Source organism: Leptodactylus fuscus, chromosome 6 (genome assembly GCF_031893055.1).
Source record: "Leptodactylus fuscus isolate aLepFus1 chromosome 6, aLepFus1.hap2, whole genome shotgun sequence".
NCBI lineage: Eukaryota > Metazoa > Chordata > Amphibia > Anura > Leptodactylidae > Leptodactylus > Leptodactylus fuscus.
This window is the reverse complement of record NC_134270.1, coordinates 148,529,376-148,547,569: the sequence shown is the minus strand read 5'-3', so window position 1 is coordinate 148,547,569 and position 18,194 is coordinate 148,529,376. Positions and strand designations below refer to the sequence as shown.

General features: G+C 44.9%; 1 protein-coding gene across 1 annotated transcript; it reads right to left on the bottom strand.

The window, feature by feature from the left end:
• Positions 1–598: 598 nt before the first annotated feature.
• PIGU (phosphatidylinositol glycan anchor biosynthesis class U) lies at positions 599–16,271 on the bottom strand. The gene is made up of 12 exons (XM_075277499.1): positions 16,112–16,271; positions 13,240–13,304; positions 12,044–12,103; positions 11,522–11,584; positions 10,908–11,017; positions 8,947–9,047; positions 6,504–6,601; positions 6,266–6,420; positions 5,685–5,828; positions 4,414–4,538; positions 4,063–4,205; positions 599–3,926 (listed from the first exon to the last, which is right to left on the bottom strand). The coding sequence occupies exons 1-12, from the start codon at positions 16,239–16,241 to the stop codon at positions 3,813–3,815; spliced, it is 1,308 nt and encodes a 435-aa protein (XP_075133600.1). The 5' UTR covers positions 16,242–16,271; the 3' UTR covers positions 599–3,812.
• Between the last annotated feature and the right edge of the window lie 1,923 nt (positions 16,272–18,194).

The following is an 18,194-nucleotide window of genomic DNA, read 5'->3' as shown; positions in this document are numbered from 1 at the left end:
TTCAGATCATTTGAGAGTGGGCTGTCCATGCTCGGCGACCATCAAACTTAACTGAACTTGAATTGTTTTGTAGAAAGAAATGGTCCAAAATACCTTCATCCAGGATCCAGGAACTGATTAAAAGCTACAGGAAGCGACTAGAGGCTGTTATCTTTGCAAAAGGAGGATCTACTAAATATTAATGTCACTTTTCTGTTGAGGTGCCCATACTTTTGCACCGGTCAAATTTTGGTTTAATGCATATTGCACATTTTCTGTTAGTACAATAAACTTCATTTCAATCCAGAAATATTACTGTGTCCATCAGTTATTAGATATATCAAACTGAAATGGCTGTTGCAAACACCAAAATATTTAGAACTAAAAATGATTAAGATTAATAGGGGTGCCCAAACTTTTTCATAGGACTGTAGGATTTACCATTTTTACTAAAAACGAGGGGTCTGGAAGAACTGGAGGCAGCACCTGAACAGACTTTTTAAAGGCTATTCAGGCATATGCTTAGCTCAGAATCCGTTTGCTGAACGATAGAGCCCCTTTAAGCATCTTGATGAATGTAGATAGAAGAATCTTCGACCCCTCAGGATCCATAGTCCACATGGCATATGTGTCCATTTTATATCTCTGGATGTGTTCATCCATGTTAACCACTTCAGGCTCTGCCCACTACTGTCATGGCTATACCAATGACAATATAAGCTGGCATCCATATCCATCAGCTCATAGTAATAAATAGATGTACATGGCATGTCACACAATGTATCAGTAAGACAATGGAGTCCGGCTGTCCATTCACATCTGATTTATTCGAGCCCCACATCCCACAAATAAATAAAATGTACATACAGAAATGAGATGAAACAGAGATATAAAGAGTGCATACTTATATACTTCAGAAGGAGGCCAGCAGTCTGTGCAATGGCTACTGCTTAACCCCATAGTCACTGGAGAAGTCAATGGCAACCCCTATCTGACTGGTCAGGGGCTGACTAAAGGTCATCTCCCAAATCTCTCATAATCACTATGTTGTATTCCAGAAGTTATGGGGTTAAGCGTACCAATAACCAATCATTATTTTGGCATCTCCTATTTGTACTGTTCAGGCTCATTCATTCAAAGGGTAAAGGTCAGTGGAAAGCACAGGCAGCACCCGGAGACCGTCCATGTGACATCCGTTCTGTTTCTTCATGGACGCATACATGTATACTGTCGTGTGAAACTATGTAAAATCTCGCTGTGTTGCGGGATACAGGGTTTTTTCTTTCTACCTGTGCTGCTCCTTGTGATGTATTTCCAACCGAAACTTAAAGGGTTGTCCCATTATGGACACTTATCCTCCGGACAATGGATAGGTGTCCAATTGCTGGGGGTCGGATCATTATTGATCAGGAGGACTGGAGGACCAAAAATCACCCTAAGGCCTCCCTTGTGAATGGAGCAGCAATGTGCTTGTGTGACCGGCGCTCCATTCACTTCTATGGGGCTTTGGGTACTGCTGGAGATTACAGTTCTGGTAGCCCCATAGAAGTGAATGAGCGCTGGTCACACAAGTCCACTGCTGCCCCATTCACAAGTGAGGCCTTAGAGGGACTCGTGGTCTCTCATCCTCCTGATCATTGGGGGACCTGGTGATTCGGCCCCCAGCAATCAGACACTTAATCCCAGTCTGGGCATTTACAGAATGTAAAACTTAAAACAAGAAAAACTCCAATATCTGAAAAGAATTAAAATAAATAAAATGACCATGTTCCGATCACTGCGCTACTGGCTTATTAATACATGGCCAATTTTATAACTTGTACCTCCAGTTCTCAGAGATGGGCACAGCAGTAGCCATAGGTGACTGTCTAATTATAGTCCTCTCATTATTTAGAGGACTTAAAATGGGTTTTCTGGCTCAAATGCATTTTGATATTGATGATGTATCCACAGGATAGGTCATCGGTATCTTATCTGTCGGGTCTGACACCTAGACCCCGCACAGATCCGCTATCTGCTTCCAGAAGCTACCACTATACAGTGGACAGGGCTGCGGCTTGGGTCCTATTACTTGAATAGGAACAGACCTGTTTCCATTCCCCATCCACTACTATAGCTTGCGATGCATGGAGGCAGCTGGATCAGCAGATTTGTCCGGGATCCGGGTGTTGGACACTCTAAATCCAGTATCCTTAATAGTGTGGGTTTAGGGCCCAGACCAGGTAACCTCAGTCTCATCCCTTAGTACCTTCATTAGCTTTCAATCCTGACATTGCACCACGGAAGAAGAGGTGAGTATATGGTTTTATGGCATTGTCTCAGTACATTTCATGTACTCTCCTCAGGGTCACAATACACATACATCAGGAGATGTCAGAGATGAAGCCAGGGTTTACTCTAAACTTCTGAACACAGTAACAGATAGAACTGAACTTACCGGGTTTGGGATCCCAATTCCCAGCACCATAAGGACATGCACTTGGTTTAGGAACCCCAAACCGGTTCTCAGGTTCTTTTTATGGGGTTGTTATGGACCATAAAAGGGTTATACAGTGACCTAAATTTAACTTACCTGGTTCAGGTGTTTGCTGTAGCTGAAACGGTGAGTTTCGAGCTAGTTCCAATTCTGGGTGACCTGATCAACTCAGCCCCGGCCCCTGGTCGTTTCGTCTCTACCCTCCTCTCTTTTTTTTTTTTTTTTTAATGTAGATTGTGAGCCCCATATAGGAATCACAATGTACATATTTCCTTATCAGCATTCTTTGGAGTATGGGAGGAAACAAAGATACAAACTGTCCCCCCCCCCCATTCCTTCATCTCACTATGGCCTTGCCTTATAGTAAGGCAGCACCATAGCACAGGTAAACTACCTAGAGAAACAGGAGAGGAGGGAAGAAGAAGAGCGACGCGGGGAACGCAACCTGGAGTCAGAACCAGCCAGAACATCCAAGTCCAGCTGCAACAAACAAGTTAAATCCAAGTTCCTGGATAACCCCCCTGTTGGACTTCAGGGACCGTTGCGACTCTTTTATGGTGCTGACTGACAAGGGTTCCACAGGGCTGACCTAAGGAAAGGCCACTAAGGTTGACATTCAGGAAAGAGCTCAATAGCCATACTGGACAACGTAACTTGAATATGGCTGCCGTAGACCGGTGTGCAACCAATGGAACACAGCAAAAAACACCATGTCCAATCGATATCTAACCATTCATACAAAAACATATCACAAATTTATGGGGTAGCCTGCACCCTTAGCCGAGCTGCAGGATCTGGCCAGGTATTATTGGCACTGTATACAGCGATTATCACATAAGATACCGTATAACGTAAAGGAGTCTTAGGGAAGTAAGAGTGCTAAAGAAAACCAAATGACTGCAGGAGAAGGACTCTCAGGCTACAGCACCGTGTGCATCCGTACATGTCCACCCGCCTTCTATCCAAACATGCCGCGTCTCTTCCCTCTCCCATATGTGGCAGCCACCAGGACTAATTCACATACAAGTAGAAAATAGTCACGCGCAATGCAGTGGACAATAGTCATCTTGGGTAGACTTTCTCGCCCCGGTCTCTTCTCAACAATGCTTCATGCAAAGCAGAGATGGCTACTGCAGCATGTTTGTTAGAAGGGAACAGGAATTTTCCATGCCGCTTTACCTTGTCAAAAATCATTGAACTGTAAAAAGTATTAATACGCAGTCCTTGGTTTGTCCTTTAGGATGTGGACGGACAGGCTGGAGGTGGGACACGTGGCCACTCTGTTCCACAGATGGGCACGGTCCCCGTCTCGCCACATCCCACTTTGTAAACAGACCTTCTAATACCCATCATGGCTTTACTTTAAGATTAAGGTGGCTTCAGTTCCATCTTTCTTGGTTAGATACAGGCCATGGTGAAGGTGATATTCTCTCCGTAGGAAGGCGTAAAAATAATCAGACACCAGCAAAATCTGAAGGGTGGGAGAAAAAAACAAGAAAAATACTCAATGAGTATAACATAATGGCATAGGGGTTGGTAAAATTTACGTATATGCGAAGTACGCTGACGTACTGGGACCCAATGAAAAGAATATGAACCAGACTCACCTGGGCCACGTTGAATGACAGTGTGATGGCATAGAAGAAATTTGAGTTGGCGCTTCCTGCGTAGATCCACAAGTGCCAAAGGACCGGGAAGAGAAGCGAACACACCACCAGCATACACGAGACGATGAAGATGTTACGCAAAACTAGGGGAATGAAAAGACAGAGAAAGGGTTAATCAGGCCATATACATGAACATTACCTGCGCGTAGATCTTAATGATAGTTCAGAAGCTGGCCAGTGCCGGACACGAGCTGAACAGATTGTTAGTACCAAGAACACGACTAAACTAAAGGGACGAAATAAATCCAGTACTACGTGTTACTTTAACAAGAGATCTATCCAAAAACTTACACCTGGACAGATGAGACCACATGGGAAGGAGGGCCAAGTAGAGAGCCACATCCCCCACAGTGGGGTAGGACTTAAAGATGGAGATGATTGCAATCTGTAGGAACATCAGGAACACCGGATGGTCTCTGCAAGAACGAAACGCAAGTTAGCAGAGGAGTCATACCAGAAAACATCAATGTAATATTAGACTGTGGTTTCTTTACAAGTAAATTGTATTTCGGTTTCCATGCGGGCAACCATTAAATGGGAGAATTCTTTTTTTACATCAAGAACCTGTACACTTCAGACATAGAGGTTTCCCAGTACCCCAACAATGAGCTGTTTGAAGAGGCCTTTGGATTGGATACCGCACAACATGTGATACATTGTATAGCGGCTTATCCCATTGACTCGAATAGGGCTGAGTAGTGAACAAGACATGCGAATCACGAGAGGCCTGTGAGCACTGCAACTACTACACCTCCACCAATCTGATACTGATAACGTATCCTAAGACCACATTCACATGACCAGGTATACTTCCAATGTGGGACCCTGGTTTGCAGCAGTATACATTCAGATAACACTTGGAGTGACATCAGAGAGACTTCCACGATGAACTTGCCTGTATGGAAGCGTCCAATCCATTATGTTCCGATAACACGGAGCAGGATAGGACCTGCTCTATAATAATCCTTGTCATCTGAACATAATGGATCGGAAGCCCCCCATAGACATGAATGCACTCTGATGTCATCCAAGTGCATTCAGCTGCAAACTTGGCCTCACATCAAAGCACACGGGACCTGAAAGTGGATCATCAATATCAAAAATCCTGGAAGAGACCTTTAGTATACTTCACAGTGTGCTGTAATGTATTTATTTGGTGCAAGTGACATGTGCATGTTCACAATAATATTATGTTAATCAGTACGTCTGTTCAGTCAGAATAAAACATTAAAGGTGGATCGGTCAAGTGGTGGACATCTATAGAGCCTAAGGGAGCATATTCATTATAATGGGGTCATTTGGGTGCCATGTGCTAATGGAGACTCTGACGTAGATGTGAACATAGTAACATAGAGTAACAGCACATTTACAGAAAAAAAAAATTGTAATGAGATCATAATACCGTAATAATAATAAAAAAAAATAAATAAATTTTTATATATATATATATATATATATATATATATATATATATATATAATATTAACAATAATAATAAAAACTGAACCACAACTATAATGTCACAACCCATCCTCAAAACACAGGACGCATTGGCAGCTTACTTTAACTTGATAGTCAGCGGCACGGTGTAAAAGAACACATTAATCTGAAATACACAGACGAAGAACAGGCTGAAGTGGGCAAACATCTCTGCAAAGAAGTACCAGAACAGGCCGATGTTTGGAGTCAAGTCAGGAACGGAGAGTCTAGAGGAGAAGTAAAAAATCAGATTGGTCAGTACACGACTTATAACAGGAGGAGACCCCAGACTGTATAAGTAGAAGATCTAGTGTCACTGTAGTAAATACCTAGGGACCCCTGTATATGTCTGTAGAATACCATCTCCTACCCAAATATACAAAGCATCGTCATTGCTAAAATCCCTGCAGATCACTGGTACCGAATCAGCATGGCTCTCGATATTGTTAAAATACTTGGAAACCATGCCGCTCACTCACTGTACAAACTGTAGTGGCAAGTGTGCGTACTACAGAGATTTCAATGGGACACTGTTGTAGTACCCACACTCGCCACTAGAGTTTGTACCGCGAGTGAGCATTGCCGGTCGTGGTCTGTATATCTCAGTATCCGTGATCTGTGGGGGTCCTACATATTCTACATGGAAAAATCATTTTAGACTTACATGAAGCCATAAACAGAGTGAATGAAATCCCAAGAGTTCAACAAGAAGAAGGAATGGCATATCAAGATGGTCAGGCTGCCCAAGTAAAGGGAGGAATACTGACAGGTCAAAAGCCAGAAGCTGGGACTGGTCATCTTCACAGGAATGAACAGTTTCTAAGGAGACAACACAAGAACCTAGGTCAGTACATTCCCATAGCGGCAGATGTTACTATACAATGGTGACTGTAATGTGGTACCTGGAGCAGATATAAGAGAGCGGCAGGGAACAAGGTAACAGGGTACAGAGACTGGTAGGTGGCTAAGGACAGGAACACTGCACTTAGGAGCAGGCTACCTAAGGAGAAACCAGGACAACATAAGTATAATATGCAGTAATGTACACGCCATAGTAACCTCACTACCATACAGCAATTACTATTACAACCCCACATACATAGAGACAAGGGGGATGGAGCAGATATGTACGCCGAGACGGACCAATCATCACTCAATGGGGGAGATTTATTATCCCCCCTACACCAGTTTTCTAGTATAAAGTTGTTTTTACACTACAGTCACCACTATTTTTTTTCTATAGAGGTTGCAGGGTCTTCTGTGACCCCTGCAACCTCTATTTTTTTTTGTAGATTGTGAGCCCCATATAGGGATCACAATGTATATTTTCCCCCTATCAGTACGTCTTTGTACAATGTGAGGAAATCCATGCAAACACGGGGAGAACATACAAACTCCTTGCAGATGTTTCCTGCAGGATTTGAACCCAGGACTCCAGTGCTGCAGTGCTAACCACTGAGCCACCGTGTTGCCCCTATAGCAGAGTATGAAAGTTGGACTGGACCATCATCATGCCCCACAGAAGGACAAGAGTGGAAGGTACCAGACCCACAGTCACCATCAGCCCCACCAGATTTATCATCACTTACGCTAGTTTTCTTGTAAAAAATTATGACCGAAATCCATGGCAAGCTACTAGCTGGAGGAGATTTTAGGATCAGTGTATAGATGGAGAGGATGCACCAAATTTATGGTAAGGTCCACGCCTCATCATAAATGAATTGTCTACTTCTACTATGAGCAGTTCCTTTTTGTAACAGAATTTGTCAAAGATAAGATGGTCACCGTGTGTCTTGCTGATAGGATTGAGAAACGTCCACCGTATTGTGACAATGTAACATCCTACAGTGACCACAACAGTAACAATTACACAACCCATTCGGGTTTTTGGTCACAGGATGGAAATAACTTTGCATTAACCCCTTAGCGACCCTTGACGTAACTGTACGTCATGGGTCGCATGGGGATGTATGGAGCGAGCTCACACGCTGAGCTCGCTCCATACACGGCAGATGCCGGCTGTATCATACAGCCAGGACCTGCCACTAACAGCAGCGGTCGGTGCCCGAGCCGATCGCTGCTGTTAACCCTTTACACACTGCGGTCAAACGTGACCGCAGTGTGTAAACGGCGCCGGCGGCATGGGCGCCGCCATGTTTCGCCGATCGCCGCCCTCCTGAACGTCACATGAGGGCGGTGATCGGTTGCTATGACAGCCGGAAGCCTATTGAAGGCTTCCAGGCTTGTCTCTGCACTAGATCTATTAGGCGATGCCAGAGGCCAGAGGCATCGTCTAATAGAAGTGCTGGGATTCTGCTATTCACTGCAGTACTGTAGTATTGCAGTGAATAGTATGAGCGATCAGACCCCCTAGGTTTCAAGGTACCTAAGGGGTCTGATCATAAATGTATAACAAGAAAAAAAAAAGTTTTTAAAAGTATTGAAAAAATTAAAAAAATATAAAAGTTCAAATCACCCCCCTTTCCCTAGATTAGCTATAAAAGTAATTAAAGAACATTAAACATAAACATATTAGGTATCCCCGCGCTCCAAAATGCCCAAACTATTAGAATATTAAAACATTTATCCCGTACTGCGAACGGCGTAGCGGCAAAAAAAATAAAAATAGCCAAATAGCTTTTTTTTCAACACTTTGCCTCCTATAAAAAATTGAATAAAAAGTGATCAAACCATCAGATCTTTCCCCAAATGGTATCAATAGAAACGTCATCTTGTCCCGCATAAAAAGACACCACAACCAGCTCCATACATGGAAATATGAAAAAGTTACAGGTGTTAGAACATGATGATACAAATTTTTTTTTCTATTTTGCAAAGTTTATCATTTTTTTTTTTAAAAGTATCAAAACATTTCAAATACTATATAAATTTGGCATCACCGCGTTCGTACTGACACGTAGAACACAGGTAACATGTCATTTGTACCAAACAGTGAACGCTATAAAAATTAAACCCATAAGAAAATGGCGCAAATGCATTTTTTCTCCAATTACATCTCATTCTGAATTTTTTTCCAGCTTCCCAGTACATTGCACAGCATATTGAATGGTGCCATTACAAAGTACAATTTGTCCCGCAAACAATAAGCCATCATGTGACTCTGTGAACTGAAAAATGAAAAAGTTATGGCTCTTGAAATGTGAGGAGGGAAAAACGAAAATGCGAAACCAAAAAATGGCTGGTCCTTAAGGGGTTAAAGACCTCAATGCAAGTCGTGTCCAACTGCCTGTATGAAAGTCCAGGAAAATCTGTACAGGCCTCCCCACAATGGACTCCAATCCAGTGCAAAAGTAACCCATCTGTACGCCTAAGGACTGGACTCACCTTTGACTGTAGACAGGATAAATAAAGCGATTATTGCATTATTGATGGCGCAGGTAGACTTGGCCACACATGATAGAACGGTGTATGGGTTCAACAAGTAGCTGCAAGGAGAAAGTTATTAATGACAAGGTAAGAAACTACAATGACACATCTATATGGTGTAACGGGTCTCAAACAATATATTGGGCTCTATTCAGATCATGTTTTTTCTATCTGTTAATTGGATGCAAAATACGGACGCAAATAGAGGGTCATTAGTTACCATAGACATCAATATTAAAAAACAAACAACAGATCCATTTCTATCCTCTTTTTTTTATTACTGAATGACACAAAATTGTAGTAAACCACACATTTGGACAGCAATGGATTTTTTATTTTTTTTTTACATTGATGTCTAAGGAAACAGATTGCCATCTGTTTGTATCCGTTAAACAGATGTAAAAAAACCACAATCTGAATAGAGTCTAAGGGCTCGTTCACATCTGCGCCCGGTCTCCGTTCTACAGGTTTCTCTTTCCTGCAGAAAAAAGGGCTCGGGACAGAAACCTGCCGGCATGTTTCAAGCCCATTCATTTGAACAGGCTTGAAAAGTCTCCAGCCGTGTGCGCCGGTGAGCGTTTTATGCGCTCCGCGGCGAAACCGGTTTTTTTAAAACCGGACATAGAGTCGGACATGCAGGACTTTGTGTCCGGTTTTAAAAAAAATGGTTTCGCCGCGGAAAGCATAAAATGCTCACCGGCGCACACGGCCGGACTCGGCATGACAGAAGACGGAAACCTAAAAACGGAGTTTCCCGCGCTGGTATGAACCCAGCGTTACTGGTATTTGATATGGATACAGAACAGTAAAGTGACCTAGTCTTACAACACATCAACTACAAGGTTAAAGAAGTTTTCTGGGAATTTAATAACATTCTTATCTATCAGCTGATTATAGAGGCTGGAAGTCTCTGGAACAAGGCACAGCCCCATACATGACGTAGTGGCTATGAAAGGTATTGCAGCTCTATACCCTGGTCTTCGCATGGAGAGACTGTCAGCGATCAGTGGTTATTCTCCATTTGCATGGAGCATCGTTGCTCAGCCACCGGTTTGCTGTATTGCTCATGTGTAGATCAAAGATCTGGAACACCAGGGACCCAAATGGAAAGTCTCCAGTGGATCATCACCAAACCAAGATGTGAGTGTGCACAGTTACACTTTTAAAGTCATTTGTTCAGGAAAAAACCAAACATACTGACTTGTCCCTGATGCTGCCTGGCCCGAGGGCTTGTTCTGGCAGAAGTCTCCATCATATGTGACCTCTGAGGACAATCAGTGGCCTCAGCAAAGGGCCCGGGGACATCACAGGTAATGTATGTTAATGAGTCCAGGGTCTTTTCTGTAGGCTGCTGATTGGCCTAAGAAGTCAAAACAAGCCCTAGTGCCGGACGGCACAGCGAGAGTATGTTTTTTGTTTTTGGGGGGGAGGGGTTTGGTGTCCATAGTTTGCAACAGAATGAAGTTAAATCATTGCAGTCTATGGGAGATTTTATTTTGCTTAAATAAGCTGTGACATCTTCTATTGTTAATAGTGGATGTAATGATGGCTCTGTGGTGTTATCTATAGAGCTATGATCTTCTATTGTAATCCTGACTGTCTTGGATGTAAATGAGATGACTGCTGCAAAGAAATAGGTCATCTTCTAGTGACACATTCCTTTAAGATGGATTGTTTGGTGATCCTAAAACTGATCGATCCAATGTAGTTGAAGGGAGATGTTGGGGGTCATCCACTACAAATGTGGTATTACTATATTAAGAAGCAATAAAACATGGATAGGTCTTATGTGACAATACTTAGTAGACGTAGCGGGGGAAGGGGGGGGGGCAAGGCAAAATACTGCAGACAACGCCAAGTTATGCTTGTATTTCTATTATCATTAGATCTCTGTTACAGCCTGGACACTAGATACCTACAAAAGAGCCACCTTGAGAGGAATATAGTACATTTCTGTTGGAATTCTGAGAAGTTCGTGAGCCCCTGAGGCATACTTGTTCAGCTCCAGGTACAGCTTCTGCTGCTTGAACTGTGGAGGAAGAAACAACAAAGGAAAAGTAAAGACAACTGGAAACGGTTCGACATAAACATACAGAACAGTAGGCCACAGGTCAGCTACACCTGTATATCAGACTGTATGGAATCAGTGGTTCAACGGATACCTATGTGTGACGGGCATATACTGGGCACATATATACACCAGGGCTTACTTTATCATCCTGGACTGATATTTTACTCACTTCCGATCTGGAGGATGAGTCACCAGTAAAAAGAAACATAACTGGGCAAACCCTTTAATATCCAGTTTTGGGTAACCTCTAAGTGTCTCCAATTGCAATAGAACATGGGCAGACCAGGAGTTGGCGGATTAGTATTCCCATACCTCCCATCCATGTTTACATCAGGTTTCCTCCTTTATTTCAGAAAGGACAGTATTTTTACTACATGACTGGGGGCTGGTGATAACGTCCTCTTTCTTGTCAAACCAGCTTGAGCGCATATATGACAAAACGTACACATAAAAACATCTTACCATCACTTTGTTATATTCTTGTACTGCCAAATAAAGTGCAACTGCTGTAAGTGTGTCTGTAATCTGAGAAGAGAAAACAAACACATTATTACAGTCACGGCACACACGGCAGCAAAACGCCAATAATAAAGCAGAAACATTTTCCCGGTCCTGGCCAATGCCAATACATTACTTTATCTATTTCCATCTGTCAGATATGCCGCCTCCTGCCTAGGTTACAGAGCACCTCTATGGTGGGGCTGATAATACTACCTGTATATCTAATAATACTACCTGTATATTAATAATACTACCTGTATATTAATAATACTACCTGTATATTTTGTACTGTATGTAAACCACCATGGAATTAATGGTGCTATATAAATAAATAATAATAATAATAATAATATAAAGTCCCTATTGCAAATAAGTGAATAGCTGAAAACCAGGAAGTGAAGGGGAGAGGAGACAAGAGAAACCCTGAGATGAGAAAAGCCCTCTAATTCCATGTTAAGACTTTCCCTGTAGTTGTCTACTTACCATAAAGACTATCTCTGAGTAGTCCACAAGGAAATGGAAGAGGTAAATAATAAGCGGTGTCTGCAGAAGGAAATATAAAGGGAATTAAAGTCAGCATGGTGTTCATAATGATATACTTACTTCAACTAGATGAAAACCTATAAGGCAGACAAGTGAATGCAGAAAAACAAGGCACCCACCTATATAATAAACCAGGCATGTGTCAGGGGCTTTTCTGGTCTGGGGACACGTTTGATACTGGTGTCCTATCCTCAGCATAGGTCATCAGTACCAGGTGGCTTGACACTCCTGCAGTACTGGAACCTATACAGGGCATGGAGCTAGAAACAAAAGGCTCCATTCACTGTATATCACCTATGCCGGAGTACATATGAGGATAGGTCATCAGTATCAAAACATCCCGCAGCCTGGGAAATCCCTTTAATGCTGACTCTTATAAGCAGTAACTCAGTAGTATAAATAGCACGAGTCCTTCAGTATTGTTCTGTCAGACCATAATGGGGATATTCCATCACAGACAGCTTTCAGAATGTGGCCCCTGGAACGATCAGCTGACATCCCCAGGTTCTGCTCCTAGAACCCCCAGCAAATAGGTGGTTTTACCAGGGGAAGCTGTAACCTGCCAGACATTGTAATGTAGTACTATGTAACGTCAGATGAATGGCTGACCATGCTCAGTTCCAGTCCACTTGTCCTGGCTCAAAGGGTGAGGTCCTAAATAGAGAGGACCATGTCTCTCTTTCTATATATGGTCCATATGTTCTAACAGGGCGTACAGATAGAGGCTGCTCTGAGACAGACTCTTTAACCATTAGTTCTCCCTGGGGCACATCATATACGTTTGCGGCTCTGCCCTACTCCTCCACCTATGGAGCCGCATATATGTGGTGGATAGACAATTGTCCCCTGCAGGGGCCTGGCCGGAAGCAGCCTTACTGAATAATGCCAACTATGGTGCCCATCATTCACCAGAGGTATGAAAGAGTGCAATACTCTGGGACAAGAAAGTGAGTAGTATACAATAGAGTAAATGACAAGAAAGTGAGTAGTATACAATAGAGTAAATGACAAGAAAGTGAGTAGTATACAATAGAGTAAATGACAAGAAAGTGAGTAGTATACAATAGAGTAAATGACAAGAAAGTGAGTAGTATACAATAGAGTAAATGATGTGATATCTTGTAATGGTTACTCACTTCATGGAAGACATCTCCTGAGTAGGGTGAAACATCAAGGTCTAGAAGGGACATTCCTTCCACAACTGCAAAAGAAAATGAATTTATTACTGAGCAATCTGACAGCAATGACATGACGTCATATCTACAGGTGAGAACGTCCATAGGAAGCTCTTATTTTTCATTGGAGCTTCCCTTTATATGGGACATCCGGTCACAACGCTCTTCCGTCAGTCCCATAGAGACGAATGGAGGAGCAGTGTTCATGTGTGACCGCCGCTGATTCCAAATTCTACTGTCTGCCGTCTTACAGCTGTCACAGCAAGGAACATGAGACCTCTGATTTGGCAATTGATGGGACCCCTTTCAATCTATTAGTTATCAGCTATCCCATGGAGAGGTAATAGCTTATAGCAGAATACACCTTGGGTGCACAGAAAAGGTTTTGTCCTCTTTTAAATGCCGGGTCCAAATGTTACACATTAGTCAGCAGGATTTTATGAATCGCCCTAAAAAAATGCTAAGTATTCTGGTAGTGGGATTTTCAGTGGATTTCCAACAGACTTCTCTTTATGAAAAAAAAAAAAAAAAATGCAAAGGTCCAAAGCTGTATGTCCCATATGAATGAAGTTGCATACAGGGCACACATGCTCATCGCTATAGGACTGCTGAAGAGAAGCCGAGAACCATCTCTGACAGTCCCAAATAACTGAATGCAAATGTGCTGAACCATCTACATGATGGAAACTGCTAGACTGATGGCGGTCTGACTGTTCAGTTTAAGGTGGTTTCTGAGGTTCCTGACAGTGACAAATTTGACAATCCGGTTGCTAGGAAGACAACAGATTATCCAATGGTAGACGCCTGGATTAGTGATAACTGCAAGATCCATTGCACCCTCCAGCTGTAAGACCACAACCAGTAAAAGCCGGATGGAGCATTCGTCACATAGTGGCTGGACTCTAATGGGATCTAGAAATGATCAACAATGCACTGAACAGCCCTTTAAACAGATTTTCTAGACTAAGATTATTGATCAGCTATCCAGGGGGTGGGTCATTATTATCAGATTGTGGAGGGTCTGACACATGGAACCCCCTCTGATCAGATGTTCTCAGGAGCTGATACACAGAGAATGAGCAGGAAGCAGACAGTGCTGTTCTCTGTGTAGTGGCCAGACCAGATACTGCAGCTTAGCTGTCACTCAAGTGAAAGTGAGCCGATCTGTAGTACCTGGTCTGACCACTACAAAGAACAGCGCTGTCCGCTTCCTTCTGTGTGTATTAGTTGCTGAGAACAGCTGATCAATGGGGGTTTTGGGTGTTAGACCCTGGTCAGTCTGGTATTGATGACCTACCCTTAATATTTTTTTTTTTGTTTGGAATATCCTTATAAGGAGTTGTCCAGTGTTAGTAAATAAGTTGTTTGTATACAAGTTTTACAACTTTTCTAGATCTCTGCTTGCTGTCATTCATTGTTTATTATTAGTGGATAAAAGCCTGCCCCTGGTCACCAGACGGCCGTGGCCCCACCCCAGACATCCGTGCCCCCCCTGGTCACCAGACATCCGTGCCCCCCCTGGTCACCAGTCGGCCGTGCCCCCCCCCACCCCGGTCACTAGTCGGCCGTGCCCCACCCCCCCCGGTCACTAGTCGGCCGTGCCCCCCCCCCCGGTCACTAGTCGGCCGTGCCCCCCCCCCACCCCGGTCACTAGTCGGCCGTGCCCCCCCACCCCGGTCACTAGTCGGCCGTGCCCCCCCACCCCACCCCGGTCACTAGTCGGCCGTGCCCCCCCACCCCACCCACTAGTCGGCCGTGCCCCCCCACCCCACCCCGGTCACTAGTCGGCCGTGCCCCCCCACCCCACCCCGGTCACTAGTCGGCCGTGCCCCCCCCCCCACCCCGGTCACTAGTCGGCCGTGCCCCCCCACCCCACCCCGGTCACTAGTCGGCCGTGCCCCCCCCCACCCCGGTCACTAGTCGGCCGTGCCCCCCCCCCCACCCCGGTCACTAGTCGGCCGTGCCCCCCTGGTCACTAGTCGACCGTGCCCCTCCACCCCGGTCACTAGTCGACCGTGCCCCTCCACCCCGGTCACTAGTCGGCCGTGCCCCCCCACCCCGGTCACTAGTCGGCCGTGCCCCCCTGGTCACTAGTCGGCCGTGCCCCTCCACCCCGGTCACTAGTCGGCCGTGCCCCCCCACCCCGGTCACTAGTCGGCCGTGCCCCCCTGGTCACTAGTCGACCGTGCCCCTCCACCCGGTCACTAGCCGACCGTGCCCCTCCACCCCGGTCACTAGTCGGCCGTGCCCCTCCACCCCGGTCACTAGTCGGCCGTGCCCCTCCACCCCGGTCACTAGTCGGCCGTGCCCCCCCACCCCGGTCACTAGTCGGCCGTGCCCCTCCACCCCGGTCACTAGTCGGCCGTGTCCCCCCACCCCGGTCACTAGTCGGCCGTGTCCCCCCACCCCGGTCACTAGTCGGCCGTGCCCCCCGTGTTATGCCCTTGTGTGTTCATCTCATAACCATAGACTGGTTTTGATCTACTGGAAGTAAATAATTAATGAAAACTGAAGAATTGATACAGAAAGTATATTGTTAAATTGGAGAATATTATACAAAAAAAAAAAAAATAATTAGCTGAAACTGGACACCCCCTTTAAGTCTGGTGAGTGTCAGACCTGACTAGTTGCTAGGCACCTGTCACTGACCAGCCCTTGCAGCAGATCGCTCTCAGCCCTGCCAGTCCCCCTTATGCTGCTGTACTGAGCAGACTAGGACAAGCCATTACTGCACACAGCTCTCCTCCATGTCACATACCCGGGCACCACCACCCCCTGCCCCATCCAAGCTGTCACCCGCTCACACCCTGCACATGGCCGCCGCCCTCCTCACCTCTCTTCCATGAGTTGAGCGGAGACACGACCTCCACACGCTCCGAGATGAAGGCAGCGAGACTCGATCGAAACAGGATAGCCCTAATGGTAACTGCCACCAGCACCACTAGCACCAAAGGCGCCGCCATGTTCCCAGAGCAGGTTGCTCGGAGAGCGCAGAGAATCACGGGGTAACATGGGGCTTGTAGTTCTGCGGTCATAGGATAGATAAGGCAAACATCGGGAGTAAAACTACAATGCCCACAATGCCAGGCGAGACAGTCACCTCTCTTCCGGGATTGAGAAATAAGGTACGGCTGCCGACGTGGAACAATCTACCAATAAGCGCGCAGCTCCCTATTTCAGTATGATGGGAGTAGAGGAGATTTATGAGACTTGCTGTACACTGGTGTCAGACTCACTGGCAGGCTCTGGACATACAATGGGAAATATTTATTGTCATTTACATTTTCTGAATTTTTGCGTCATTTTTCAATGATACATAGCATACCTCCCAACTTTTGAAGAAATGAAAGAGGGACAAAATGTGCAGCGCGCGAAGCGTGCCACTGCAAATTTAGCCCCGCCCACTTTTGTGTTAACTCCGCCCACTTGTTAATTTTTCATGTGCCCACACACAGTACAATCCTCCTACAGTCACCCGTAAATTATATGTCCCCCCTCTATCTCTACCCCAGTTTCATATACACCCTTCATCTGCCCCCAGTTTCATGTCCCCCTTCTATCTCTGCCCCCAGATTCATGTCCCCACATCTCTGCCCCCAGTTTCATGTCCCCTCCATCTCTGCCCCCAGATTCATGTCCCCCAGATTCATGTCCCCCCTCCATCTCTGTCCCCAGATTCATGTCCCCCATCTCTGCCCCCAGATTCATGTCCCCCCTCCATCTCTGCCCCAGTGTCATGCCGTCCTCTCCATCTCTGTCCCCAGTGTCATGCCGTCCCCTCCTTCATCTGCCCCCAGATTCACATTCCACCTCCACATTAAACTTACCTTCTCCTCCGCTCCCTCGCCGCTCTCTGCGCGCCTCTCTCGCTGACACATGCGGCTGAAGGAAGGAGCTGACACAGGTGTCAGCTCCTTACTTCAGCCGCATATGTGTTCAACTCAGATCTGCGTCCTCTGGACGCAGATCTGAGTTGAAATCGGGACATACCTCCTTCCAACCGGGACCGCGGGACATGTCACCCAAATCGTGAATGTCCTGCGGAAATCGGGACGGTTGGGAGGTATGCATAGGGTTTTATTGTTATGTCTTAGTTTTTTTTTCCAATTTATGGATAATTGTAGGGGTAAAGGGAAGAACATGGCGCCACGTACTAATAACTCCCATTCAATTTTATTTTTGCTGTCGGTTATTTAGTGACGATTTTTGTGATACTCTTTATTAACCTCTCTTACTTATAAAGCAGGCTGTAACATTCAACCCTCTAACTGAGCTGTGATTTGGGAACGTTCATACACATTGTATTGTGAGTATGCAGAGATGAAGCATTTACAAAAGGGAAGGGGATAGTCACCTAGAAAAATGGTTCTGGTATTACAAGAAAGCTGAGATTTGAATTTCATATACAATAGTACAGTATATAAAATCACATTCTGGACTTCTAGGCAGTATATGAAATCTGGGAATCTCCGCTGAGAACCACCAGAGATACAGCCATTTGAAGCGACTATCTCCTTTGGTAAATGCTTGATCTCTACATGCTGTATTGAGTAGCGGTGTACACATAGATTCTCCCTGGCAATGCTTAGTTAGATGAGAACTTTACAGCCTGTTTTCTATTAAAAAATAAAAGTTAGATAGGTTAATAAAGTACGGTACCAAAATGTTCAAAGACAATATCGAAAACAAAAGAAAATTGTGAATTATACCTTCAATAGTTTTCTCTCTCCATTACAGAGGTGACATGTAGTCATCCTTAGAGGCAGTGCTAGATCCTGGGATGTGGACCTTAGACATTTTTTTGTCATTATTATTATTAACACATTGTGTTCCAAATGGGGCATTTTAACATTTTTTTTTTCTGATTTCTCCTGTTATTGGTAATACAGTCTCCTGGTATACACTGCAAATCCGAT

Excerpts from the sequence above, each read along its gene's own strand:
- PIGU (XM_075277499.1), bottom strand. The coding sequence starts at position 16,241 with ATGGCGGCGCCTTTGGTGCTAGTGGTGCTGGTGGCAGTTACCATTAGG. Across the intron at positions 5,829-6,265 it reads CACTCTGTTTATGGCTTCAT|ACTCTCCGTTCCTGACTTGA; the intron begins GTAAGTCTAAAA and ends CTTCTCCTCTAG. Across the intron at positions 4,539-5,684 it reads CCGCTGACTATCAAGTTAAA|AGACCATCCGGTGTTCCTGA; the intron begins GTAAGCTGCCAA and ends TCGTTCTTGCAG.